The sequence below is a fragment of the Microtus pennsylvanicus genome, chromosome X (genome assembly GCF_037038515.1).
Source record: "Microtus pennsylvanicus isolate mMicPen1 chromosome X, mMicPen1.hap1, whole genome shotgun sequence".
Lineage (NCBI taxonomy): Eukaryota > Metazoa > Chordata > Mammalia > Rodentia > Cricetidae > Microtus > Microtus pennsylvanicus.
Genome location: NC_134601.1, coordinates 127,311,887 through 127,339,503, shown reverse-complemented (window position 1 = coordinate 127,339,503; position 27,617 = coordinate 127,311,887). Strand labels below are relative to the sequence as shown.

General features: G+C 41.4%; 1 protein-coding gene across 5 annotated transcripts in view; it reads left to right on the top strand.

Moving 5' to 3' along the window:
* Smc1a (structural maintenance of chromosomes 1A) overlaps positions 1–27,617 on the top strand; it is a 41,902-nt gene that overhangs the window by 1,348 nt on the left and 12,937 nt on the right. For 2 of the 5 annotated variants that reach the window (XM_075958677.1, XM_075958674.1), the window contains exons 2-17: positions 6,245–6,329; positions 6,635–6,823; positions 6,929–7,041; positions 9,654–9,857; positions 9,946–10,184; positions 11,482–11,740; positions 11,832–11,972; positions 13,320–13,402; positions 13,551–13,758; positions 17,091–17,276; positions 17,424–17,603; positions 17,703–17,849; positions 17,941–18,078; positions 18,825–18,941; positions 19,036–19,142; positions 23,156–23,297. In XM_075958677.1, coding sequence (XP_075814792.1) covers positions 6,245–6,329; positions 6,635–6,823; positions 6,929–7,041; positions 9,654–9,857; positions 9,946–10,184; positions 11,482–11,740; positions 11,832–11,972; positions 13,320–13,402; positions 13,551–13,758; positions 17,091–17,276; positions 17,424–17,603; positions 17,703–17,849; positions 17,941–18,078; positions 18,825–18,941; positions 19,036–19,142; positions 23,156–23,297 — 2,538 coding nt within the window. The remainder of the gene's footprint in view (positions 1–6,244; positions 6,330–6,634; positions 6,824–6,928; positions 7,042–9,653; positions 9,858–9,945; positions 10,185–11,481; positions 11,741–11,831; positions 11,973–13,319; positions 13,403–13,550; positions 13,759–17,090; positions 17,277–17,423; positions 17,604–17,702; positions 17,850–17,940; positions 18,079–18,824; positions 18,942–19,035; positions 19,143–23,155; positions 23,298–27,617) is intronic. The other 3 variants (XM_075958675.1, XM_075958673.1, XM_075958678.1) reach the window with 2 other exon arrangements.

Here is a 27,617-nt window from a genome sequence, read left to right as displayed (position 1 = left end):
GTTTCCCAACCCTGGCACTTGAGCAGCACACTTTGCAGTGGGGTTGGTCCTGTGTTTAGCTGTATTCCTGGCTTCTGCCCTCTAAATGACAGCACGTCCACTTCCCAGAAGTGACCATCAAAAATGTCTCCTGACAGTGCCAGGGTCCTGGGATGGGGTGATGATGACAGGTTACTTCCTTCTCCAACAAGATTTAAGAGCCACTGGCACCAGATGGTGGTTGCAGGCCTTTAACCCCAGCACTCGGGAGGCAGAGGTAGGTGAAGCTTTTTGAGTTCGAGGCCAGCCTGGTCTACAGAGCTAGTTCCAGGACAGTTAGAGTTGTTACACAGAGAAATCCTGTCTCTGGGAAGAAAAAAGAACCACTGGCCTAGAGGGTTAATGCGACTAAGTTTCTTAGGGTTTTGATATCGTGCCACTTGTTAAAATCCAGTCCTCTCAGCATTATTAGAATTATAACCCAGCTATTTTGAAAAAGCCCTTGACCTGAGTTCTTACCCTCTCTATTCTTTTGTTTTTTTTGAGACAGTATCTTAGGCTTCAAACTCTTAGTCATGCCTCCCCCTCCCAAATGCTGAATGTGTTATACCACACCTGCCTTCTGTCTCTCCATATCTTTCAAAGCTTGGCTCTATAAAGCACTCCTTGATCTTGGTTCCCACTTTGTAAATTGCTCGCTCGCGCTCTCTCTCTCTCTCTCTCTCTCTCTCTCTCTCTCTCTCTCTCTCTCTCTCTCTCTTTCTCTCTCTGGCACAGAGTCCTTCCTTCCATCTGCCCATCCATCCGTCCTTATAGCTTTCGAACCTGTCCTGGAACTCACTCTATAGTCCAGGCTGGCCGTGAACTCACAGAGATCCACCTGCCTCTGCCTCCCAAGTCCTGGGATTAAAGGCGTGCGCCACCACCTCCTGGCTCAGACTTTATTTTCTGTCACAAATTTATAGTACCTGTTTTGTATCTTCACTATTAGAGTATGAGTGTCCTCAAGAAGCTATTTCTTGAGATGTTTTGTTAGTGTTCACACTGCACATTAGAAAAATGTTTGCAGCATTGAAGAATTGTGAGTAGTTGTGAGATTTTAATCCTTGAAACTCAAAGAAGCTCAAAGATTGGAAATTGGTGTTTGAAAGACCAAATTCCAGTTTATGTTATGTGCTACTTCTGCTGCAATGGCGAGACAGTCTAGATTGTAGAGCAATACATCTGTCATTCATTCATTCGTCTATTTATTATTTATTCATTTAGCCAAGGCAGGATTTCTCTTTATAGCACTGGCTGCCCTGGATCTGTAGACCAGGTTGGCCTCAAACTCAGTGATATCCACCTGCTTCTGTCTCCAGAGTGCTGGGATTAAAGGCATGCTCCACTACCACCTGGCAGATCTGTTCTTTATTGAACACCAAATTGATCTTGGTGTTTGTTGTTCATTTGTTGAGATAGGATCTCATCTTCCATACTGGTGTCAAACTCTAGTTCATCCAGAGTGCTGGAATTAAAGGCGTGCACTTCCTCCTGGTTTAATACCGTGTTTGGATTTGAACTGCTAGATAAGCACACACTTCAGCTGGGTCACAACCTCAGGCTCGCAAAGCTGATTTTTGAAGATCTTTAGCAAACAAGTAACAGAATGAAAGACAATGAGCAAGGATCTTGAAGCTGGATGTAGGTAGACTGCTTTGTCACCCTGTCAGCTGAAGTAAAGAACTGGCACGTTTAACTTGAGGAATGACGAGGTTTCTTCCTTTTTAAAGTAGAGGAAATGCCTATTTCCTAAGATTTTTGGATAAGCTAAATTGGGTAATTAATGTGAACATGAATCACAAAGTTGTATGAATCATGTTATGTAGTATTTTTAAGAAAATAGCTGATTATGCATTGGTATTTTAGTAAGTATTAAAAAGAGTCCAGGGTGCTGTCAGACAAAAGAGAAGGCTGCGGAGATGGCTCTCAGTCTGTCAAGTATTTGCCACACGAGCATGAGTTTGGACTCTCAGCACTCACTTAGGAAGCAAGCTGGGTGTGGTGCTGTATACCCATAACCCAGCACTGGGGAGGAGGAGACTGCAGGATACCTGGGACTTGCTGGCCAGCTAATATAGCTCAGTTGGTGAGCTTCCAGGCCAAGAGAGATCCTTTTTCAAAAAATAAGATGAATAGTTATTTAAAAAAGAGACATCCACATCAACCTCTGACCTCATGCTTGCACACAAATTGGATATTTAAAAGAAGCCAAGTATGTTAAAAATAGTATACTAATGATATAATTTTGGTAACAAATTTTAAAAGTTCGAGAACCTGATACTTGATAGGTGTGATGGCACACACCCATAATCTCAGCACTTGTGCAGTTAAGGCAAAAAGATTGCTATGAGTTCCAGGTCAACCTGGGCTGCATAGTAGAACCCTGTACCAAAAAAAAAATCAAAAACTTTGTACTGGTTTTGCTACTCAAGTTTGTTTGTTTTGGTACATTTCTTTCTTTTTGCCTTGTTTAATCAAGAGACTGGACTGAGTGATTTCAAAAAGTACAAAAAGTTTTCCAAATGTATGATTCAGTGTACATATCTGAGCAGACTCAGAATTATATCAAGTTTCACTCTTTAATGCTTTCTTTCTTTTTTCTTTTCTTTTTTTCTTTTTTTAAGACAGGGTTTCTCAGTAGCTAAGGAGCCAATCCATAGACCAGGCTGGCCTCACACTCCACCTGCCTCTGCCTCCCGAGTGCTGGGATTAAAGGCGTGCATGCGCCACCACCACCCGGCTCCTCTTTAATGTTTTTATTTAATTATTTTTTAAAATGACATTTATATTGTGTGTGTGTGTTTGTATGGTTGATGTTAGTGTCTTTCCCCGCACAATAACTATTTATTTATTTATTTATTTATTTCAAGATAGGGTTTCTCTGTGTAACAGTCCTGACTGTCCTGAGCCTTGCTCTGTAGACCAGGCTGGCCTCAAACTCAGAAATCCACCTGCCTCTGTCTCCTGAGTGCTGGGATTAATGGTGTGCACCACCACCACCACCTGGCAACTCCAGCTTATTTTTTTGAGACAGGGTCTCTTATTGGCCTGGACCTCATCAACTGGGCTGTATTGCCTGGCCAGCAGGCTCAGTACTTTGTCTCCACTTTCAATGCTAGGTGATGGGCATACACCAACAAAGTCAACTTTTTAAGTGGATGGTAAAGAGTCCAAACTCAGGTCCTTATGTTTGTGTGGCAAGCTTGGTACTTGTGTAGGGATCAGAGGACAGCTTTGCAGGAGTCAGTTCTCTCTTCCCTCTATGTGCGTCCTGGGGATCAAATTCAGGTTAGCAGGCTTGGTGGCTAGTGCCTTAATCTGTGGAGCCATCTCAATGGCCTGTTCATGGGTTTTCTTATTCCTTTGCTTCTTCCCAAGTTTTGTTAACATATATGTGGTAGCAGGGTGTGGTGGTGCACAACTTTAATCCCAGCTCTCTGGAGGCAGAGGCAGGTGGATCTCTGAGTTCCAGGCCAGTATGGTCAATATACAGAGCCTGTCTCTGTCTCTTTCTGTCTCTGTCTGTCTGTCTGTCTGTCTCTCTCTTTCTCATGTGCCCACTTAAACATTTGAAAATAAAGACTTAGCATTTCCCCTTTAATTGCTTCAGCATCATATAAAATTATTATCCTGTCTTATCACTATTTCATTATTACAACAAAAGAAATTTTTTGTGTGTCATCGTTTATCCAGTTTTTCTTTAAGCTTCAAGCTTCTATAGTTGCTCAGTTTATCTAATATATATGCAAGCTTCCCTAATTCCTTCCTAAAATGTTCATGTTTCTTTTTTTGAATGAGTCCATCATAGTTCATGCTCTCAAGTTGGGTGGGATTTTACACACTTGTAATCCTAGTATGTGGGAGGCTGAGGCAAGAAGCTTGTGACTGTAAAGCCAACTTGGACTGTGTAGAAATTTTTTCCTATAATGAAATAAAAGATTAACCTATAGTAACATCCATGTTTTATTTTGCCTTTATTTAGTAATGGGGATGGAACCCAGGGTCTTGTGTGTGCTAGTAAAGTCCTACCTCCACTCCTGGTACAGATAGCGAGTTTTTTTTTAAAAGAGCAGGCCCTTTGTGTTGTGGAACATCCTATAGTCCTGTTTTTTTTTTTAATTTGTTTTTTTTAAAGATTTGTTTTTTTCTTTTTGTAGTGTCATTCTTTTTTGTATTGCTTTATAAATAATACCATTCAAAATTTCCACTTCCTCCCCTCCTCCCATTTCCCTCCCGCTCACCCACTCTCCCTCCCCTCCCCCTCCAGTCCTAAGAAAGGGCAGGGTAGCCTGCCCTGTGGGAAGTCCAAGGCCCTTCCCCCTCCATCCAGGCCTAGGAAGGTATGCATCCAAATAGACTAGGATCCCAAAAAGTCAGTACATGTAGTAGAGACAAATCCCAGTGCCATTATCATTGTCTACTCAGTCTGCCCCAATTGTCAGCCACATTCAGAGGGTCCAGTTTGATCCCATGCTCGTTCAGTCCCAGTCCCCATGCTCGTTCAGTTCCAGTCCAGCTGGATTTGGTGAGCTCCCATTAGATCAGGCACACTGTCTGTCTCAGTGGGTGGACCAACCCCTCGTGGTCCTGACTTCCTTGCTCATTCTTCCTCCTTCTGCTCTTCAACTGGACCTTGGGAGCTCAGTCCAGTGTTCCGATGTAGGTCTCTGTCTCTATCTCCATCTGTCTCTGGATGAAGGTTCATATTTGTATTTTTGGGTCTGGGTTATCTCACTCAGGATAGTGTTTTCTATTTCCATCCATTTGCATGCAAAATTCAAGATGCCATTGTTTTTTTACTGCTGAGTAGTACTCTAATGTGTAGATGTGCCACACTTTCTTCATCCATTCTTCCATTGAGGGGCATCTAGGTTGTTTCCATCTTACACCTGTCAGAATGGCTAAAATCAAAAACACCAATGACAACCTATGCTGGAGAGGATATGGAACAACGGGAACACTCATCCATTGCTGGTGGGAACGCAAACTTGTGCAACCACTTTGGAAATCAGTGTGGCAGTTTCTCAGAAAATTGGGAGTCAACCTACCTCAAGATCCAGCAATACCACTCTTGGGAATATACCCAAGAGATGCCCAATCATACTACAAAAGCATTTGTTCAACTATGTTCATAGCAGCATTATTTGTAATAGCCACAATCTTGTTTTGTTTTAACTCATAAAGCTAAGGGAGATCTTGAATTCTTGCTTTTTTCAAGATAAGGCTTCTCTAACTGTCCTAGAACTTGCTTTGTAGACCAGACTGGCCTTGAACTCAGGGATCTGCCTTCCTCTGCCTCTTGAGTGCTGGGGTTAAAGGCTTTGACCTTCAACTCTTATGTGTGTTTTGCTTGTGTGTCCGTCTGTGTACCGCGTGTGCTTGGTGCTAGTAGAGGCCAGAAGAGGATGTTTTATCCCCTGAAACCTAGAGTTTCAGATGATTGTGAGCTGTCTTGTGGGTGCTGAGAGCCAAACCTGGGTACTCTGGAAGAGCACTGAGCCAACCTTGAACTCTTAATCCTTAATTTTCCTGCTTTAGTCCCCTGAAGGTGGGCTAGGGTTAGAAGCATGCTACTATACCTGTTTTCCTTTTAGTCTCTCTAGTCTTTGGGGGGTTGTTTTGATTTGTTGATGGTATTGCTTGAGACAAAGTCTTACTATGTTGATCTGACTGGCTTAGAATTTGCTATGTAGACAAGGCTGGCCTGGAATTCAACAGAGATCTACCTGCCTCTTCTTCCCAAGTTATGGAGTTTAAAGAATGTACCATTGCACCTAGCTACACAATTTATTTTTATCTTAAGCTTTTCTTGTATTGTTTACCAGGTTCCTTTATTTGCTATATTTCCTAGAGATTTGAGTGTGATTATAATAACTTATTAGGTTGAATGTGGCCACATATTTCATTTCATAACCAATGTTGGTGCTTTATAATGTATTATAACTGGAACATGCACTTTTAAAAATTTACCAAATTAGCCTTTCTTTGTTTGTTTATTTGTTTGTTTGGAGACAGTTTTTGTTCTCTGTGTAACAGCCCTGGCTGCCCTGGAACTCACTTTGTAGACCCGGCTGGCCTTGAACTCACCTTGATCTATCTACTTCTGCCTCCCAAGTGCTGGGATTTAAAGGCAGGTAACAATACCAACCAGCCAATTTAACCACTTTTAATGTACAGTTTAACAGTGTTACATTTTAACAGTCACACTTTTTTTGTGCAACAGATCTCTAGAACTCTTCTGTCTTGCCCCCTCAGTCCAGCCTGCTTTTATTTTTGCATGGTTGAGGTCAAGCTACTGGGTTTACAAGGTAAAAATAATACCTCTATGTTATCATAGTAAAGGTTGTAGAACAATCCATTCTATGAATACCTGTTTCTTTATATGGGGTTTTAGTGTCTGGCTCCTACAAGTAATTTATTTAACTGCAAAGGAACTATTTTTCCTAAGTCATTGACCCAGTTTTCTGACAACAGTTTATTTTCTCTTTTCCATTAGTCTGATATTAGAAAATAGAATAGAAAAGAACAATTTCTATTCTCAATGTCCTTTATTGCTTTTCTCCTTTTCATCTTCCTAATGTTCCCTCTTCTGCTTCATCCTCTTCTCTCTTAGGTAAGTCAAATCTCATGGATGCTATCAGCTTTGTGCTTGGTGAGAAAACCAGCAACTTGCGGGTAAAGACTCTGCGGGACCTGATACATGGAGCTCCTGTGGGCAAGCCAGCTGCTAACCGAGCCTTTGTAAGCATGGTCTACTCTGAGGAGGGTGCTGAGGACCGCACTTTTGCCCGTGTCATTGTAGGTGGGTAAGGCTGATCAAAAGACTCGAGTCCAAGGAAGCAGATAGACTCATTTGCTAGGATGGGAGGACTACCTGACCCTTGCTAACTCATTCATTGTCTTGTAGGGGGCTCTTCTGAGTACAAGATCAACAACAAAGTTGTCCAGCTACATGAATACAGTGAAGAGTTAGAGAAGTTGGGTATTCTCATCAAAGCTCGTAACTTCCTTGTCTTCCAGGTGGGCTATTTTTTTTAATACAGGTTCTCATTGTATAATCCTGGCTGTCCTGGAACTCACTATGTAGACCAAGCAGGCCTTGAACTCAAAAATATCTGCCTGCTTCTGCTTTCTGAATAATAGGATTAAAGGTGTGCACCACTGTGCTCAGCAAATTACTTTTATTTTTTATCCTTAAAAAAAATTTTTTTTTTTTTGGATTTTCGAGACAGGGTTTCTCTGTAGTTTTTGGTGCCTGTCCTGGAACTAGCTCTTGTAGACCAGGCTGGCCTCGAACTCACAGAGAGCAGCCTGCCTCTGTCTCCCGAGTGCTGGGATTAAAGGTATGCGCCACCACCGCCCGGCTTCCTTAAAAATTTTTATTTGAAGATTTTATTGCTGTATTGCATCCTTTCCACGTTCCCTCTCTCCAACTCTTGTATCTCTCTAACCACCTCCTCTGGAATTTATGACCTCTTCTGTGTCTGTCTGTCTGTCTATCTATCTATAGATTTTTTTTTTTGTTGTTGTTGTTTGTTTTTGGATTTTCGAGACAGGGTTTCTCTGGCTTTGGAGCCTGTCCTGGAACTAGCTCTTGTAGACCAGAATGGCCTTGAACTCACAGAGATCCGCCTGCCTCTGCCTCCTGAGTGCTGGGATTAAAGGCGTGTGCCACCACTGCCCAGCGTCTATAAGATTTTTTAAAAAGATTTTTATTTTATATGTTTGAATGTTTTGTTTGTATGTGCACATGTGTGGTGTGCCTGATGCCCACAGGCCAGAAGGCAGCATCAGACCCCCTATAAATGGAGTTACAGATGTTTGTGAGCCACCCTGTGGGTTGTGGTGGGAACTAAATAAGAGTCCTCTGCAAGAACAAGTACTCTTTACCACTAGGCCATTTTTCTAGCCCCTATATTTGTTTTATTAGTATTTGCTCTTATTTGTATGTTTTAAGGCTGAGATCTTGTTCCTATGGGGATGGGGTAGGCAGTGTGGAAATTGGTTCACCTTTGAAAGTAAACCCCCATCCATATTGGTGTGTCCATTGATGTAGTAGTCTTTACAGGTCTTGTGCTGACAGCCATATTGTTGAGAGTTCTTGGGAACACCATCTTTGTCCTGTCAGGAAGAAACTATTATACAGCAGTCATCCTGGCCCTCAGGCTCCTGTAATCTTTCTGCCTCCTCTCCTGAAATGTTCCCTGAACCATAGATGTAGGGGCTCTCTTATAGATGATACATTTGGGGCTGGGCACTCTGATCATTTATTTTCTGCATTTTGACCAGTTATTGATCTCTCTGATTGTCTTAGTTAGAAAATAAGAAGAAGCTTCTTTGATGAGATGTAAAACTTGAACTTATCTCTGGGTATATGGAAAAGTATTTAGAAGGCAACTAGAAATGTATTACTTTAGTAATGTGACTGTAGTTAGTTCTCCTCTATGGGCTTTCTTTTTCTTTTTTCTTTTTAAAGATAGGGTCTCACTGTGTAGCCCTGGCTGGCCTCCTAAGTCCAGGATTAAAGGCATGTGCCACCATGCCCAGACTGTGGGCATTTAAAAATATTTTTGTTTTATGTGTATGAGTGTTTTGCTTGCACTTATATATGTCCACTGTGCATGGAAGAGTGTGTTGGATTCTCTGGAACTAGAGTTACAGATAGTTGTGAGCCTCCATGTGGGTGCTGGAAATTAAACCTGGATCCTCTGGAAGGAAGAACCACTAGTGCTCTTAACTGTTGAGCCACCTAGTCAGCCCCCTTTTGGTGTTTTTAAGTCATTATTGACTATTTGCTGTTTTTTTTTTTTTTACCTTTCCTGTCCCACCTAGGCCTGCTTTATCTCCAAGTTCTTTTGTCATAGCACATTCTTTAGTGGGCTTCCATATTCCATTCTGACCTCTTTCAGTTTCCCCTCAGCTGGATAAGGAAAGAAGTCTTTCTTCTCTGTCTTTCTGTAAAGCAGTTCAGTGATTCCTTTCTTCTTGTCTTAGAATGGTTGTTCTTAAATTATAGTTCCTAGACCAGTGGTATCAGCACTACTTGGGACTATGTTATGTTCCCCAGCCTGCTTTCCTCTCTTTTTGGTTAGTTTTCCCATATATTCCAACGTCAGCATAGATGTCACCTATGTAAGGTCTTCCCAAATAGAGTTCCCTACTTAAGGTTTTTTTGCCTCTCAAGCTTGAATTTTCTGGGCTGCTTTAGTCATTTCATATAATATACCACTGTGTTACCTTTGTGTTTGTCTCTTTATGTTCAGAGGCAGAGAATGTGGCATTAAATCCCAATATGGCTGATCTGGTGGCACAGGCCCATACCACCACCTAAAGCAAGAGGATTTTAAGTTCAAGGTTTGCCTGGACTACAGAAGAAGTTCAAACCCAGCCTAGACAGCTTAGTGAGACCCTGTCTCACAATAAGAAAAGTAAACAAAGGACAGGGAATATACCTCATTGATGGAGTACATACTGACCTTTAATCCTCAGTACTTATTCTGTCTCCCATCCTTAAAAAAGCCTTGAAATGTGGCACTAGTTGGGGAGAAGAGGGTTGATAAACTTCTGAAGTGGGCAGGGTAGATTGAGCCAGCAGAGGTCTAAATGGGGCAGTGTGCTTTGACCTTTGTTAGGGTGCAGTGGAGTCTATTGCCATGAAGAACCCTAAGGAGAGGACAGCTTTATTTGAAGAAATAAGTCGCTCTGGGGAGCTAGCACAGGAGTATGACAAGCGAAAGAAAGAAATGGTGAAGGCTGAAGAGGACACGCAGTTTAATTACCATCGCAAGAAAAATATTGCAGCTGAACGCAAGGAAGCCAAACAAGAGAAGGAAGAGGTTGGTGGCCTGGCTGCCTCTTAGATCTAAGGGACCAAGATAAAGGCAGTGTCTTACTGATCCCCTGCCCCCATTCCTCTTTGCATAGGCGGACCGCTACCAGCGCCTGAAGGATGAGGTGGTACGAGCCCAGGTACAGTTGCAGCTCTTTAAGCTGTACCATAATGAAGTGGAGATCGAGAAGCTCAACAAGGAACTGGCCTCTAAGAACAAGGAGATTGAGAAGGACAAGAAGCGGATGGACAAGGTAGAGGATGAGCTGAAGGAGAAGAAGAAAGAACTGGGCAAAATGATGCGGGAGCAGCAACAGATTGAGAAGGAGATCAAGTAAGAGGCGTGCCCAGGCCTGGAACCTGTGGGAAACTAGCAATTGTGCTATCTCTTGGGATCCTTTGAGCTCAGAGTCTAGTATTTCTACTAATTTGTTTTTTTTCCCGTTGACCCAGGCCTATTTCTTGGCTTTCGTTAATACAATAGAGTATTAAGAATTCAGCCGGGCGGTGGTGGCGCACGCCTTTAATCCCAGCACTCGGGAGGCAGAGGCAGGTGGATCTCTGTGAGTTCGAGACCAGCCTGGTCTACAAGAGCTAGTTCCAGGACAGGCTCCAAAGCCACAGAGAAACCCTGTCTCGAAAAACCAAAAAAAAAAAAAAAAAAAAAAAAAAAAAGAATTCAGGCTTGGGACAGTAAGGTAGCTCAGCTTTGACATAGCTCATTGGGTAAAGGTGCTTGAGGCCAAGCCTAGTGACCTGGGTTAAATCACTGGGATCCATATGGTGGAGGAGAGAACTGAGTTCTACAAGTTGTTCTCTGATCTCTGCATGTGGGTACACATGTGCTCACATATACTAACGAATGTGTGTGCTTGCTTGTGTGTCTGATACAAGTAATTAAGAAAGAATAAAAGAAGCGGCCTCTGTGTTGACAAGTTAGCATATAAGAGGAAGCAGTGGGAAGTGGGATGAACAAGAGGGCCGACCTTTGAGACAAGCACTGTATCTAGGAGTTTAAGGAATCGGATGAGAAGTGATTCGATCAGATGAAGGCAATTCGGTAAACGTAGATTTTTTGTGAAGTTTTTAATGAGAGACCTGTCTTAGGGTTTGCTTCGACCTTATGGGACAGTATTTGACATTTATCAGGATTCAGTGAAATCTGTTGTCATGAAGAACCCCAAAGTTGCAAGGGTTGAAGCAGGGGTGGTAATTTTGTCTTTTGGCGTGACAAGAATGCCAGGATGATGGTAGGTTCCAAGAAGTACTCAAACTGCATCCTTCTGGTTTTCTCTTTTGTTGTTGTTTGGTTGTTTGTTTGGTTGTTTTTTTTTTTTTTCAGACAGGGTTTCTCTGTGTTACAGGTCTGGTTTTCCTGAAACTTTTTCTCTAGACCATGCTGGCCTCAAACTCAGAAATCTGCCTGCCTCTGCCTCCTGAGTCCTGGGATTAAAGGCATGTGCCACCACCTCTGAGCTGTTGGTTTTTGAGGATCTCTAAGGCATTAAGCCCTTTTTCTTTACAGTGTTTCCACGAGGTTGGCAGGGAATACCGAGGCCCCTCTTTTGGTATGAAAAGCCTGGGAGCCTACCTTCTGCAGGGCTGATTGTCTTTTTTTCCTTTGGCAAAAGGGAAAAGGACTCGGAGTTGAATCAGAAACGTCCTCAGTACATCAAAGCCAAAGAGAATACCTCCCACAAAATCAAGAAGCTTGAGGCAGCCAAGAAGTCTCTGCAAAATGCTCAGAAGCATTACAAGAAACGTAAGGGTGACATGGATGAACTGGAGAAAGAGATGTTGTCCGTGGAGAAGGCCCGACAGGAGTTTGAAGAACGGATGGAGGAAGAGAGTCAGAGTCAGGGCAGAGACTTGACCCTAGAGGAGAATCAGGTAAGTCTTGAAAGGGTTGCAGGTGAAAAGCTCAGTAACTTAACATATGCTGACTGAGTAAGCTGTCCTCTTTTTCCTGTTCATAACACAGGTAAAGAAATACCACCGACTGAAAGAAGAAGCCAGCAAGAGAGCAGCCACTTTGGCTCAGGAGCTGGAGAAGTTTAATAGAGATCAGAAAGCTGACCAGGACCGTCTAGATCTGGAAGAGCGGAAGAAAGTAGAGACAGAGGTAGGCAAAAATTAAAGAATGAGGCATGGGGGTATAACTCTGCAGCAGTGTGTGCTTAGCATATTTACCCTGAATTCAGTTCCCAGCATCAACAACAAGCAAAAAGATCAAGGGTGATAATCCCTAAATAAAGAAATAATGATAGTTTCAATAACAACAGAAGTTTTTATCTGTCAGGCCGCTACTGTGTGTTAAGCACTATGCTTTATGTATAGTCTTCATTTATGATTGCCTTTAGGGGATAGTTGCTATTATTATCCTCACCTTCCAAACGAGGAAACTGCGTCACAGTGGTAGAGTAATTTGCTTAATAATAATAGTAATCCCATAATTACTTAGCTACAGGCTTAGGATATGAACCTGGGCAGGCTGGCTCTAAAGCTCACACTATTACCAAATATACTTTGCTTACTGCCACTCTAATATTAGTAATAATGATAGAAAGTTCTTATGTTATCCCAAGAGCCTATAATGATCTAGGCGTTCAGCTAACATTTATTTTAGATATTTAAGAGAACATCGTAGGCATTAATATTAATGCACACCCTGTATTAAGTACTTACTGTGTACTCTGTGAAGTGGAAATTACCTACATCTTACAGATGAGACAGCAGGGTCAGAGAGGTCTATGAAGCTTTACTTTGCGTGTTAGATTGGTGAGGAAACCTGGACTGGATACAATACCTTTGAGAGGTTTTGGAACCCTTGGAAGCCTTATCTATTAGTGGACTGGACTTTATATATGTTTCTGCTTTTTTTTAAAGTTATAAATTTATTTATTTTATATCCTGACCACAGTTCTTCCCTCTTCTCCTCCCATTCCTCCCTTACCTTCCCTCTGCCCTCCCTCCCAATACACTCCTTCTCTGTTTCTATTCAGAAAGCAGCAGGCCTCCCATGGATGTCAACAAAGCATGGCATATCAAGTTGCAATAAGACTATATACATCTCCATGTATTAAGGCTGGGCAAGGCAGCCCAGAATGAGGAATAGGGTCCCAAAAGTTGGTCAGAGTCAGAGACAGCCCCTGCTCCCACTATGAGTCCCACAAGAACACCAAGCTATACAACCATAACATATATGCAGAGGGTCTAGGTCAGTCCCATGCAGGCTTCCTAGTTGTTGGTTCAGATTCTGTCAGCTCCTATGAACCCAGATTGATTCTGTGGATTTTCTTTTAATGTCTTTAACCCCTCTGCTGTTTTGGGAGGCCTCCTGCATTAGTGACAGATTGTGTTGGGCTATTGGAATTTTGGATGCGTGAGGTCAATAAGGGTGTAAGCCAATACCACATGGGCTTGGGTTAACTGACTCACCCTTTAGTAATGGAGTGTATTTATTGCCCAGGCCAAGATCAAGCAAAAACTCCGGGAAATTGAAGAGAATCAGAAACGGATCGAGAAGCTAGAGGAATACATTACCACTAGCAAGTATGTGACTGTGCAATACTTCTCCTCTTCTCCTTCCGCATCTCCTTTCTGCTTATCTTGCTCCTCTTCAAGCAGGTCTACCAGAGTCCTTCGGTTACAAATAGTATCTCACCAGACAGGCTAACTCTTGTACTTTCTTTCTTTGCAGGCAGTCCCTAGAGGAACAGAAGAAGCTAGAAGGAGAATTGACAGAGGAAGTGGAGATGGCCAAGCGTCGTATTGATGAGATCAATAAGGAGCTGAACCAGGTGATGGAGCAATTGGGGGATGCGCGCATTGACCGTCAGGAGAGCAGTCGCCAGCAGCGAAAAGCAGAAATAATGGAAAGCATCAAGCGTCTCTACCCTGGTTCTGTGGTAAGACTGGAGAGTCCTCTTTCTGAGCATGTATTCAGACTTCCTGTCAACCTTCTCAGTCACCCTGTGTTATATGATAGACTTTCCTTGGGGAGACACGATACACACATATCTACTCACCTCAGAAAGGAAACCCACGACACAACTAAGTAATGGTTGCTCTAAAGTCTAACATGGTGAACTAATTAATGACTTTTTACTGGGGTTACTAACAGGAGTATGAGTGAAGGGTAACTTAAAAGAGCAGGAATGACTCAAAAAAAAAAAAGCACCCATGTCACCAAAAAGCCCACTCCAGTGGCATGTGACAACTCACAAAAGTGACAATCTTGGAGCTTTTGGCACGGTTTTTGGACAGCTCAACAGTTAAGAATCTCTTATTTCTGCAGTTGTCTGTCTGAGACTTCTTCTTTAGCAGGTGTTTACTTCTTCTATAAAGCTGAGAAAGGCCTTCCACTTGCCCAAAAAGGAAACTAAAGTGTCTACCTCATGAGGCTCCGCCTTCCTTCTGGGGGTAGTGCCAGTGGGAAGAAGATTGCTGTTGAACACTATGAAGACAGGATAGCTAGTCCTACTTTTATATCTGGGAAAATGGAAAGTCAGCTAAAATATCCTATCCAAACAAACATAGCTTGGGCTGGAGAGGTGGTTCAGAGTTAAGACCATTGTCTGCTTTTCCATGGACCTGAGCTTGGTTTCCAGCACCCACGTGGTAATTCACAATCTCTGTGACTTCAGTCCCAGAGAATTCAACACCCTCTTCTGGACTATGTGGCCACTAGTCACACAAACACACATATGTGTAGATAAAACACATACATATAAAATAAAAAATAAATTAAAAAAAGAAAAGAAGCAAAGTTTGTGAGAGACCTGCTGTTCATGCTCAATTTATCCTGACTTTTTCAGTTTTAAAAATTTTGATGATTGGGGCTGGAGAGATGGCTCAGTGGTTAAGAGCACTGGCTGCTCTTCTATAGGTCCTGAGTTCAATTCCCAGCAACCACATGGTGGCTCACAACCATCTGTAATGAGATCTGGCTCCCTCCTCTGGCGTGTGGGCATACATGGAGACAGAATGTTGTATACATAATAAATAAATCTAAAAAAATTTTGATGATTAATGATTAAGAGCAGTTGCTGCCCTTTCAGAGGACCTAACATATCAGCTGGCTCACAACTGCTTATAACTACAGCTCCAGGGGATCTGGTGCTTCTGGCCTTTGAGGGCATATGCACATACATACAAACACACACACATAATTGCAAATAATAAAAATAAAAAAGTTAATGTGTGTGTGTGTATTTGTGAGTATATGTGCCACAGCAAGAATGGATCCAACTTGTTTGAGACAGGGTCTTGTGTTGGGTTTTGCCTTTTAAAAAAAAAAAAGATTTCTGTGTATGATTGTTTTGTCTTCATGTATGTATGTACACTACATGCACAGACAAAGAGTAATTGTGTTTCCTTGAAAACCACAAGAAACTCTAGCAAATTAACCAATGGAGTAGTACATAGAAACTTAATTTTCAGTTGGATGGTCAAAACCATAGGTCACAGTCTAGGCTTATAATTGTAATCCGAAGTGAAAGGTCATCTTATGGGACTGAGTCTTAACATGTGATATCTCTCTGATGCTGCCTCAAGATATGCGTCAGAACTGGATTATAGGACACACAGCTAGTCTATTGGTGTGTGGAGGTGTCTGTGTCTTTGTTTGCATTTGTGGGTATATACTTGTGAGTGAGGGTGCCCAAGGAGGCCATAAGATCCTTTGGAGCTGGAGTTACAGGTAGTTGTGAGCCATCTGACATGAATACTAGGAACTGAGCTCAGGTTCTCTGCAAGAGCAGCAAGCACTCTAATAGCTGATGCATTTCTCCAGTCCTGAGCTTATGAGTTTCTTTTTTGGTTTGTTTTGTTTTGTTTTGTTTTTCAAGACAGGGTTTCTCTGTAGCTTTGGAGCTTGTCCTGGAACTAGAACTTATAGACCAGACTGGCCTTGAACTCACAGAGATCTGCCTGCCTCTGCCGGGATTAAAGGCGTGTGCCACCACTTCCCAGTGCTTTTGAGTTTTTATGGGGAGTTTGGTTCATAGACACAATAAATTAAATCCTTGGCTGTTGACGATCAACCCAACTTTTAATCATCTTTTCCTATTAGGTGTGGGACAGGGGACTAGAAGGCCCAGTCATCTAAGCCTGCTTTGGTTTCTGTAATGACTAGCTCTCATGGGAAAGTTACCTAGGAGTAATCAGTGATCCGTCAACTCATTATGATTTTAGTTTTTGGAACTGTATCAGGAACCTCAGTCTATGGCTAAATGTATATTTCATAATGTTATAGTCCTCCCTTGGTCTTTTAACACAAATCTTTTACATCAAAACAACCGTAAGTCAAAAGATATACTGGCAGGGCTGGAGAGATGGCTCTGCAGTTAAGATCACTGACTGTTCTTCCAGAGGACCCTGATTCAATTTTCAGTGCCCACATGGCAGCTCACAACTGTTAGTAACTCCAGTTCTAGGGGATCTGACACCCTCACATAGGCATACATACAGGCAAAACACCAATGCACATTAAAAATGAAAAGGAATTATTAAAAACTTTTAAAGATATACTGGCATATTGTTACAATCTCATGCAGTTATCAGTTAATAAGTAACCAGTGTAAAGCTAGGTGCCATGTTGCATATCTTTAATATCAGCAGTTGGGAGGCAGAGATAGGAGGGTCATGAGTTTGGCTTCAACCTGGGCTACATAGGGACATTCAGGTTAGTCCCAGATAAATAATGAGACCATGTTTCAACAACAGAAAAATTAGCTAGTATCATATTAAATAATGTCTTCTAGGGTGAGGCTGTAAAGGCTAGTGGCATTTCAGTCAATCTTGTCTGGTTCCAAAAGCAGGCCTAGAAAACCTGTAGCTTCATCTCTTAAGCCTCTGATGTAATTGATCCTAGAGACAATGTGATTTCTTTCTCTGAGTTGCTTTTGGGTTGTTAATTGTGTCTTCCATCATGTAACATGCTTATTCAGTCTTTAATCCTCCTTTAACCAAATTTCTGTTTTTGGAAGGGACGTTAGCATTGCCTGCTGTGCTGGTCTAAATAGCTTATAGCCATACAAGTCTTAACAAGTGCCTCCCCTCAATCCATTCCCATTTTCATGGTATTATACAGGTGCAAAATAGAGGACTGACTTCACAAATAAGCAGTATACATGCAGTCATTGTTCTTTATACAGATTTTTATCTTGCCATTCTTTGTGAACTAGTAATTGGGATTCTCAAGCCTTATGCTTCATTTTCCCCTTCTTCTTTTACTCAGTATGGCCGCCTCATTGACCTCTGCCAGCCTACACAAAAGAAATACCAGATTGCTGTGACTAAGGTTTTAGGAAAGAACATGGATGCTATTATTGTAGACTCAGAGAAGACTGGTCGGGATTGTATTCAATATATCAAGGAACAACGTGGAGAGCCTGAGACCTTCTTGCCTCTTGACTACCTGGAAGTAAGGCTTGTGTGTGTGTGTGTGTGTGTGTGTGTGAGAGAGAGAGAGAGAGAGAGAGAGAGAGAGAGAGAGAGAGAGTCAAGGCAGTGTTGGGTCCCTTCACCTTGGTTTTATGTATTCTATTGCTTCATAAGATTCTTCACACAGGTGAAACCTACAGATGAGAAACTCCGGGAGCTGAAGGGGGCCAAGCTAGTGATTGATGTGATTCGTTATGAACCACCTCACATCAAAAAAGCTTTGCAGTATGCTTGTGGCAATGCCCTTGTTTGTGACAATGTGGAGGATGCCCGACGCATTGCCTTTGGAGGTCACCAACGCCACAAGGTATGACCCCTTTTTCCCAGGTTGGAGTTGAGCAGGCGCAGTACTGGAAATTGCTGTTTTCACCATCTCCTCTACCTCTTCTCTCCCTGTTGTTTATAGACAGTGGCCCTGGATGGAACCCTTTTCCAGAAGTCAGGAGTTATCTCTGGTGGAGCCAGTGATCTCAAGGCAAAGGCACGGCGCTGGGATGAGAAAGCAGTAGACAAGCTGAAAGAAAAAAAAGAACGCTTGACAGAGGAGCTGAAAGTAAGCGACAAGTAACGCTGATCCTTAGGAGTAGGGTTGCTAAGCTCAGGTTGGCCACTTATCACATGGCTCTTTTTCTTGTCCTCTTTAGGAGCAGATGAAGGCGAAACGGAAAGAGGCAGAACTGCGTCAGGTGCAGTCTCAGGCCCATGGACTACAAATGAGGCTGAAGTACTCACAGAGTGACCTAGAACAGACCAAAACAAGGCATCTTGCCCTGAATCTACAGGTAGGGCCTGGCCTTCAGCCCTGTTCTCCAAGGCCATCCTAGGTTGCACTGAGGGTGAAGAACTATCTATCCACTTTCCTTCTGTTCTGTTCAGGATAGCATAACAGAGAATCAGACACTGGGATGTGGTGGGGATTGGGGCTCCAGATCATCTGTCAGCTGTATTTATTCCATTAAGCAACTTACTTCTTTTTGTCAGTTTTCCTATCTTCATCTACCAAATGGAAATTACTGTCTGTTTTGTATGATTATTGCAAAGATGGAGCGAGTTAATATCTGTAAAATTCTTAGAACATTAGGCACTCAGTAAATGTTAGGTGCTGTTATTAATGCATTTCATTCAATAAGTATTGGAACTACTAAAAACCAATTGAGAATGAGTTATAAGAATTTCAGTGTCTTTAGGTTGGGGTTCTAGATATGTAAGTGTGGTTGGTAATTCTACCTTTTCCCAGTTTACCCAAATTAGAAGTGTTACATAATGCTTAGATTCACCTTCTTGTGAAAAACAGTCTAAATTCTAAAATATCTTTGACTCAGGGCTTATCAATAAGGGATTGTGGACCTATAACTAATGATGTTTACGGTGCGCCCAGCCATATGAAATAAAGGTTTTGGAACTTGACTGGGATATTGGTGCTAAGTCAAGTTTTCTCAGTGTTTGCTGACCATGGGACTGGTACTGGCAAGGAAGTTCTTTTCCTCCATAGATTCTAGTCTCTTGTCTTCCAACCTATTGTCTGTAGGAAAAGTCCAAGCTGGAGAGTGAGCTAGCCAACTTCGGGCCTCGCATTAATGATATCAAGAGAATCATTCAGAGCCGAGAAAGGGAAATGAAAGACTTAAAGGAGAAGATGAACCAGGTTGGTAGACAGTGGGCCACAGCAGCATGTTTATCAGGTTTGGAAGTAGGACTATAATCAATAATGTCACTGCCCTCCCTGACTCTTCCCTCAGGTGGAAGATGAGGTGTTTGAAGAGTTTTGTCGGGAGATTGGTGTGCGTAACATCAGAGAATTTGAGGAAGAAAAAGTGAAGCGACAGAATGAAATTGCCAAGAAACGGTAAGTGAAAAATATTGTTATAAGATATTAGGATGCCTGCCTACAGCCTGACATCCTTGAGAGTTATGTGTGTCTTAGGACAGTGGCCAATTCTTAGGACCATACAAACTTATTGTAGGGAGGCCTGAAAGAACAGCAAAAATCAGATAGATATTATGACAGGACAGTGGTTGAAAGTGCCAGCTTTAAATCTGGTTTACCTGGATTCAAATCATTACCTTGAACAATAGTTTTTATAAAATGAGGCAGTTATGCCTATCTTTTGGCATTGTGGGGAGGATTAGATGAAATAATGTTTGTAAATTATTAAGCATAAATAGCACCTACAAAGAAGAATGAACACTACCTTTTTGGGGGGGGCGCTTTCAAGACTGGGTTTCTCTGTAGCTTTGGAGCCTATCCTGGAACTCACTCTATAGACCAGGCTGGCCTCAAACTCCCAGAGATCCGCCTGTCTCTGCCTCCCAAGTGCTGATATCAAAGGCGTGCGCCACCACTACCAGGCTAAACACTACCTTTTGTTTTGCCATTATTCTTGTGTGTTGGAGGTTAGGAATGAAAAGAAGTTCTAGTCTGGAAGAATAACCAGAAAAGAAGCAAGCTTCTCTCTTTTTATTATATATTATATTATACTGTATTTAACTTTGTTTTGTTTTGTTTTTAAGGTTCGGTTTCCCCTTGCAGCACAGGCCTGCTCATTTTAGTTTATTCATGGCATATGTGCACTTAATCATTCATTCAATAAATCTTTTTTTTTTTTTGATTTTTCGAGACAGGGTTTCTCCGTAGCTTTTTGGTTCCTGTCCTGGAACTAGCTCTTGTAGACCAGGCTGGCCTCGAACTCACAGAGATCCGCCTGCCTCTGCCTCCCGAGTGCTGGGATTAAAGGCGTCAATAAATCTTTTTGCTTTTATTTTTTTTCAGATAGAGTCTTGCTTGGAACCCTGATTTGTCTGGTACTTACTATGTAGCCCAGCAAAAAACTCAGCAATCCTCCTGCCTCAACCTCCCCAGTATTGGGATCATAGGCATGCATCATTATACCTCACTTTAATAAGTCTTTTTGAATATCTGCTTTGTACTGGGCTTTCTTGTGCTAGATATTGAAAGATGTAAGGGAGATGGAGATGAGGCAGATGAGCATGATATAGTCACCATGGAAGGAGATCACGTCCTAGACCCTGGGTCTCACTTAAGAGTTCATCTAGAGGCAGATTCTACAGGCATATGCCTGCAATCCCAGCTACTCAGGATTCCAAATTCAAGGTCAGCCTTGAATTTAATAAAACCCTGCCTCCAAATACAGTAAAAAAGAAAGAGTGCTGAAAGTGTTATTCAGTGGTAGAGCACTTGCCTTTAGAATAGCAGGTGTGAGGCCCTGGAGTTCAACTCTTAGTACCACTGTTTCTATGGTAAATATCCTTTGCTTTCCTATGGCAAGCTAGGTTCAAAAGATATAAAATTGAATCTGGTGCTGTATTTTTCCCTCAGGGAACTTACAGAGTTCTTGAGGAAAAAAATAGATGATAAATTTCAGGACAGTATGGTTGGTAAATAAAGAGGAGATTTTTAAGAAGGCAAACAAGAAACCTAGTTTAAAAAAATGGTCAAAGAAAGAAGAGTTTGAATCTCTGCAAACTGTAGGAATTGTTTGGTTTCTACATCAGAGAAATGCCAGTTAAAATAACATAGTAGTTGTATTTGCTGAAAATAAGATGTCTTCTTTAGTATATGGAGGTACACATATACACTTACTAGCTCTGTGGGTGTATGTCCCAGAGAATCTTGTTACAGGATCAAAAGAGACACCTTTAAGGACTGTTCATTTAGGCATAATCTGTATTATTGAGTTGTTGATGGCAATATAGATGGCCACCATTGGGGTGAAAGTTTAAATTAAATGTGGTAAACATAGACTCTGAAGTACTGTGGAGCAATTCAAACAAGAATAGATCTAGCCGGGCGATGGTGGCGCATGCCTTTAATCCCAGCACTCGGGAGGCAGAGGCAGGCGGATCTCTGTGAGTTTGAGACCAGCCTGGTCTACAGAGCTAGTTCCAGGACAGGCTCCAAAGCTACAGAGAAACCCTGTCTCGAAAAACCAAATAAAAAAGAATAGATCAATAGGCAGTAACATGGATAACTTACAAAACTGTTATAGATTGGAAAAATGAATGAGATAGATAATGTGCATTTAAAATAGTGACGTTTTGTAAAGATGTGCATTTTAAAGACTTGTTTTTATTTGTGTGTGTGTGTGTGTGTGTGTGTGTGTGTGTGAGAGAGAGAGAGAGAGAGAGAGAGAGAGAGAGAGAGAGAGAGAGAGAGAGAGAATACCATGTGTGTATTAGTGCCAGAGAGAGAGAAAATGAGAATATGCCATTGCCATGAGAATATACTATGTGGGTGCTAATGCCCACAAAAGCCAGAAGATGGTGTCAGATTCCCTGGAATTGACATTACCAGTGGTTGTGGGTCTCTTGGTTTGGGTTCTGGGAACCAAACTCAGGTCTTCTGAAAGAGCACATTGCTTTTAACCACTGAGCTGTCTCCCTAGCTCACTTTGAGATATGTAGTCACAGTAAGGGGACATAATGGGAGTAGAAATCAAAGGTTGAATAAAGGAGATGAGGAAAGGGTCTTGTATAGAGAGTAGTGACAGAGCTGTTATCAGCTGTGACATTTGACCAATGCAGCTCATCTGAAATTCAAAAAGGAATGTTACAGAAACTTAGACCCTGCCCTGAGCTATGAGGAAAGCCATTATAAAAGAACAAGGAGTGATGAATTAGAGATCTGAGAAGTGAGTAGGATTTAGCCAGCCAAGCAGGGACAAAAAGGAGTTTCAGCCAGTGAGAACAACGTGTCTAGAGATGTGACAGAGCATGCCTGCATGCCTTGCCTTGTTCTGAATACTAAGTAGCTTTGAATGCCTGGAACATAAAAACCGGATCAGGAGGAAGGCAGGGGAGGTGAAAAGGTCAGTAGGGGCCAGATCACCAAGGGCTTTATAAGTTATACTTAGGAGATTGGCCTAAAAATTACATACCTCGAAACTGTAGAGTTAATTACATTCCATTTGGATTATAGTGACTAATAGGTTTAGTTGCTAGCATGACATCTGGCAGCATCTATCACACTATATTGAAGATTGGTGGGGCAGTTGAAAGCTAGCCCTGCTTGACTGCTAGTGTCTATATGCTATTAATGTACTTTGAGTTTCTGAAGAGGTAAGGGAAAGAACACTAGCAAAATAGCAGGAATTCCGTGTTTTCTTTGTCTTATACTACCAAAGCTCTGCCCCTTAGGAGCTTCTAAAATCTTGCAGCAGAGCTTAGGATGCTAGAAAGAATAGGAACTGTTGGGTAAAAATGAGCTGATTATAGCCAATATTCCTCACATTGATGATGGTAGCTAAAGTATACTGAGTGGTTCCTTTATACATAATTAACTCAATAAGAAAATCTACAGATGAGAAATATAGAGAATATAACTGAGATTGCACTCCGTCCAGGTGGAAGGATTATAATAATGATGTAGAGGAAAGACCATAGGTTCTGATGTTAGACTTGGATCCCAGTCCATTTGTAATATTTGCTTAGCTGTTAGCTTTGCGGCCTTAGGCACAGTTTTTTCCCCTCCCTTTAGCCTGTTTTCTATGTAAAAGTAAGGGCATTAATTCCTAGTTATGGGAGTTGTTGAGTAGAGAAATAGAGATAATCTACATAAAGTACATAGAAGCTTGACAAATCAAACTCATAACTGATGGTTTTAGATGAACCTTGTTTTTTTTTCTTTTTCATGTCTTCTAGTAAATTGGGAAGGCGGTGGATTCTCCTGTGTTTAAAGGGGGATAGATGGACTTTGGCTTAGATTTCTCTGTCTTATAATAGAGTTCCAGCTTCTGGACACAATTTGGTGTACTTGTGAGTGGATGGAGCCATGGCAACTGAGACTTTGGTAGTAACTGAGAGGCCCTGAGTGCTGAGTTTAGTTCCTTTTTCTTTCTCTAGCTTGGAATTTGAGAATCAGAAGACTCGCTTGGGCATCCAGTTGGATTTTGAGAAGAACCAGCTCAAGGAAGACCAGGATAAAGTACACATGTGGGAGCAGACGGTGAAAAAGGATGAGAATGAGATAGAGAAGCTTAAGAAGGTGAGGAAGGAGAAAGAAAAAAGACAAGGCGAAAATTGGAGTAGATATGATGCACACAAGTATATACCTATAATTTATACATTGTTCATTTAATGACGAACACCAAGACCTTAATGGGGAGAAATGAGTATGTGAAACAAACATTCCAAAGGATAGTAGCTCACAAGAATAATGTATTTTTTTTCCGGGAATCAAAGAAATACAAATTAAAGCAGCATTGGGTATACTTTATATTCTGTCATTTAAAGGTTTGTGGGGTTTTTTTGTCCGTGTTGGATATATGTATATGAGGTGCTCATGGAGGCTAGAGGCCTTGGGTACCCTAGAACTGGAATTACAAGCAGTTGTGAGCTGCCTATTGTGGGTGCTGGGAATTAAACTTGGGTCTTCTCTAACAGCAGTATGCCCTCTTAACTGCTTAGCCACCTCTCTCCTGCTCTGCATTATCTAAAAGTTTTTATTTTACATTGCATGTATATGCCTCTATGTGGTTATGTGCACATGTGTGTGTTGGTTCCCCCAGAGGTCAGAGATGTTGGATCCCCTTGGAGTTGGAATTACAGGTAGTGTTTTGAGTTGTCTGATGTCGGTGCTGAGAACTGAAGAGCAGTACATTCTCTTAACTACTGAGTCATCTCTCTAGCCTCACACTGTCCAAAAATTAAAAACAAACCAAAAACACTTCTCAGTACCTCATATGGCGCAGGAGACCAGTATTCTTTTTTTTTTTTTCTTCAAAGAACTCAGGACCTCTGGAAGAGCAGTCAGTGCTCTTAACCTCTGAGCCATCTCTCCAGCCCGAGACCAGTATTCTTATATAACATTTTGCCATCTATCAAAAAGTTTCACAATGTGTTTATGGCCTCTCAGTAATACCCGAGGAGGTAATCCAGAGTGCTGAGAAAGCTTTGTGCAAACACATTGATGTTTATTATAAACATTATTCATAGTTCCAAGTTGGAGACTACCCAGTGCCCCTTGAAAAGTAGGAATTTAGAAAATTATGTGGCATTATGTACTTACATAATTTAGTGGTCTTTAAACTTTAGTAACATACAGATCTCATTTAAAGCTAAAGTGTTTTTCAAGATAGCCAGAGCTGCTTAAATCCTGTTATTATTTAAATATAAAAATGAGTGTTTGTGTAGTGGCACACGCCTTTAACCCTAGGCAGAAGTGGGAGGACTCTGAGTTCAAGGCCAGCCTGGTCTAACTAGTAAGTTCCAGGACCATCAGGGCCACGTAGAGAGACCCTATCTCAAAAAAGTATGTGTTTGTAATGCCTAACCAAAAGCCAAGACAAACTTACAAATTAAATACTAGCAAAATGAATAAAATTTGTATTTTGAAAAGGATAACTTGTACTTTTAATAAATGTTAGAGGAAAATGACTTAGAGAAGGTCAGTAATCGTTTCAGTCTTTAATCTGTTAGAACACTGTCCTAAAAACCTGATTGTTTTTGTATTTTTGATCAGTATATGGCCTCACCAACCAGCTGAGTGAGCCATAAGATATTTTCATTATTTCAGACATCCTGTATTTGATAAAAACAAGAAATTGGATTAGTCTAGGTTAAATGCCTGGCTGGCAACCAAATTAATCTCTTAATATTCATTTTTTTTAAGTCTTCTACTTTGTCAACAGAAGCTTTTATGCATTTTCCTTAGCAGTTCTACTGATTCCACTTAGCCTTGCTTTTGAGGTCTAATGGACCTGAGTTGTTCTGTATTTCTGTTGCCCACAGCCACTTGTTTCTAGTGGCTGCAGGTGAACAGCATTTCATCATCTGCTCGCTTCCTCTTGAGATTTATAATAAATGCCCTCAACAGCTTTCTCAGATTTAGCCTGGAACATGCTGGTGGGGGTTTAAGGATTTCCGGGAGCCCACAAAGAAGGTGACGAGCAGGAAGCAGCAGTGAAAGAACAGGCTGGCAAGTACCATTAGAGGCATAGCTCCAAGTGTTCTGACCCTAAATTCAGATTAGCCACATAAACTGAGTGCAACAGATGATGTTTTACTGACACACAGCCATCTCATGGTATGACTATGCTAGTGTCTGTCGCAATCGTGCTGTTTGGCATGCCTGTATCACTGTGGTTTTTGTGATGACTTTCCTTATATTCTTTCTCTTTAAATTATTGCGAAACCCTTGTTCCTTATAGCATTTCTTCCTGAGGTGATTTGGTTTTCTTGGTTTGAACTACCACTTGACTTCTGTATCTGCCTGTATTTGTTGCTTGTGTATCTTCTTCATTAACCCTTGGCGATCTAGAATAGTGTTACTGCAATCTTACATACACTTGCAGATTAGGTAGTAAAATAATGGACAGGACTAAATTTGCATTTAGATGCTCCAAGATATGTGACTTTTTACTTCATTTTGAATAATTGTTGGTTAGCAGAAAGATGTTAGAATAGTACAGCCTTCGCTTGATACTCACAGGAGATTGTTACTAGGAACCTCTACCCCACCCCCAGCACTAGAATGCCAGCTGCATTGTTTGTCTGTAAAATATACACATCCTCTTGAATGCTTTAAATCATCTCTGTATTATATCTAATGCAGTCTAAGTAGTTGCTATACTTTATGATCTAGGAATGACAAAAATATCTAAACATTCAATACATTTTAAAAAAACAAACAAAAAAAACCCAGTCTCACTATGTATCCCTGGATGGTTGGAACTCTATGTAGACCATGCTGGCCTCAAACTCACAGATATCCAATTGTCTTTGCTTCCTGAGTGCTGAGACTAAAGGTATGCACCTGCACACATAGCATAGTACAGCTTTTTGCCAAATGCTGATATCCCATTGAATCCATGAATATAAAAATCTGTATGTAGAAGACTGTCAAAGAGCTCTCATCCACAAAATTGATTAGTTATTGTGTTGCCATAATTTGCTTTAGTGTTCTGTGTGTTTATTTTTAGAAGTTATTTGAGGATTAAATTCTAGTTGTATTTTCTTTTTCTTTTTTTGTGACAAGGTCTCATGTCCTATACTGACCTCAAACTCAATACATATCCTTCACATGTTGGGATTATAGGCATGTAGCATCACTCCGTTTTGTGCAGTGCTAGGGATCAAATCCTTGGCTTTGTGCCTATGAGGCAAACACTCGACCAACTGAGCCATGTTACCAGCCCAACATGTTTCCCTTTATATGATTCTTATAAAGATTAAAGGGGAGAAGAAAAGAAAGAAAGAAAAAGAATTTTCTTTGAAAAAAATTAAAATGTAGGTTGGAGAGATGGCCCAGCAGTTACGAATGAGTACTACTCTCCCACTTGACCTAGGTTCTGTGTTCGCACCTACATCAGGTGTCTTACAACTGTCTAGCTTCAGCTCTAGGGAGGTCTGATACTCTCTTGTGACCTCTGAGGGTACACATGTGATACATACAATCATACAGACAAGGAAAAAAAATTTTAAACATTTTAAATCAGAACATTTTACGTAAGACTGTAATTCTTGTTTTATTGATTACTCTCAACCCCAGTCCTCTTCTGCTTTCTAGTGGTAATCCCAGGTTAGTATCTATTCAGAAAATACACTATATTGCTTGTATAAATTTAAATCTACAAATGTTGAGGACTGGGGAGATGATCCATTTGATAAAAAGCTGGCTCCACATGCATGAGTTGAGCTCCCCAGCACTTACATAAAAACCTGAGTATGGTGCTCCACTTCTGTAATCCCGGTGTTGGGGAGGCAGAGACAAGAGGATCCCTGGATTTGCTAGATAGCTAATTTAGCAGAATGAGTGCCAGGTTCGGTGAGAGACTTTGTCTTAAAAAATAAGGTAGAAGGGCTTGAGAGATGGTTTGGCAGTTAAGAGTGAATACTGGCCTGGTGTGGTGGCACATGCCTTTATTCATAGCCCTCAGCAGGCAAAGACAAATGGATCTCTGAGTTTGAGACCAGCCTGATCTACAAAGTGAGTTCTAGGACAGCAAAGGGTACACAGAGAAACCCTTTCTGGAAAGACCTTAAAAAAGTGCATACTGCTCTTTTATAGGACCTGAGTTTGGTTATCAGCACCCAGGTTACATGACCCCCCCCCCCAATGTCTGTAACTTAAGCTACAAGACATTCAGTTACTTTGGCCTCCTTGAACACCTGAACTCACATGTACATGCTCAACACACATAAACATAATTAAAAATAAAGCAAATCTTTAAAAAAATAGATTGTGGAAGACACTTGATATAAACTTGTAGCATATAAGGCCAGCCTGACCTACAGAGTGAGTTCCAGGACAGCCAGGGATACACAGAGAAACCCTGTCTCAAAACCAAAACAAAAAAGAAGAAGA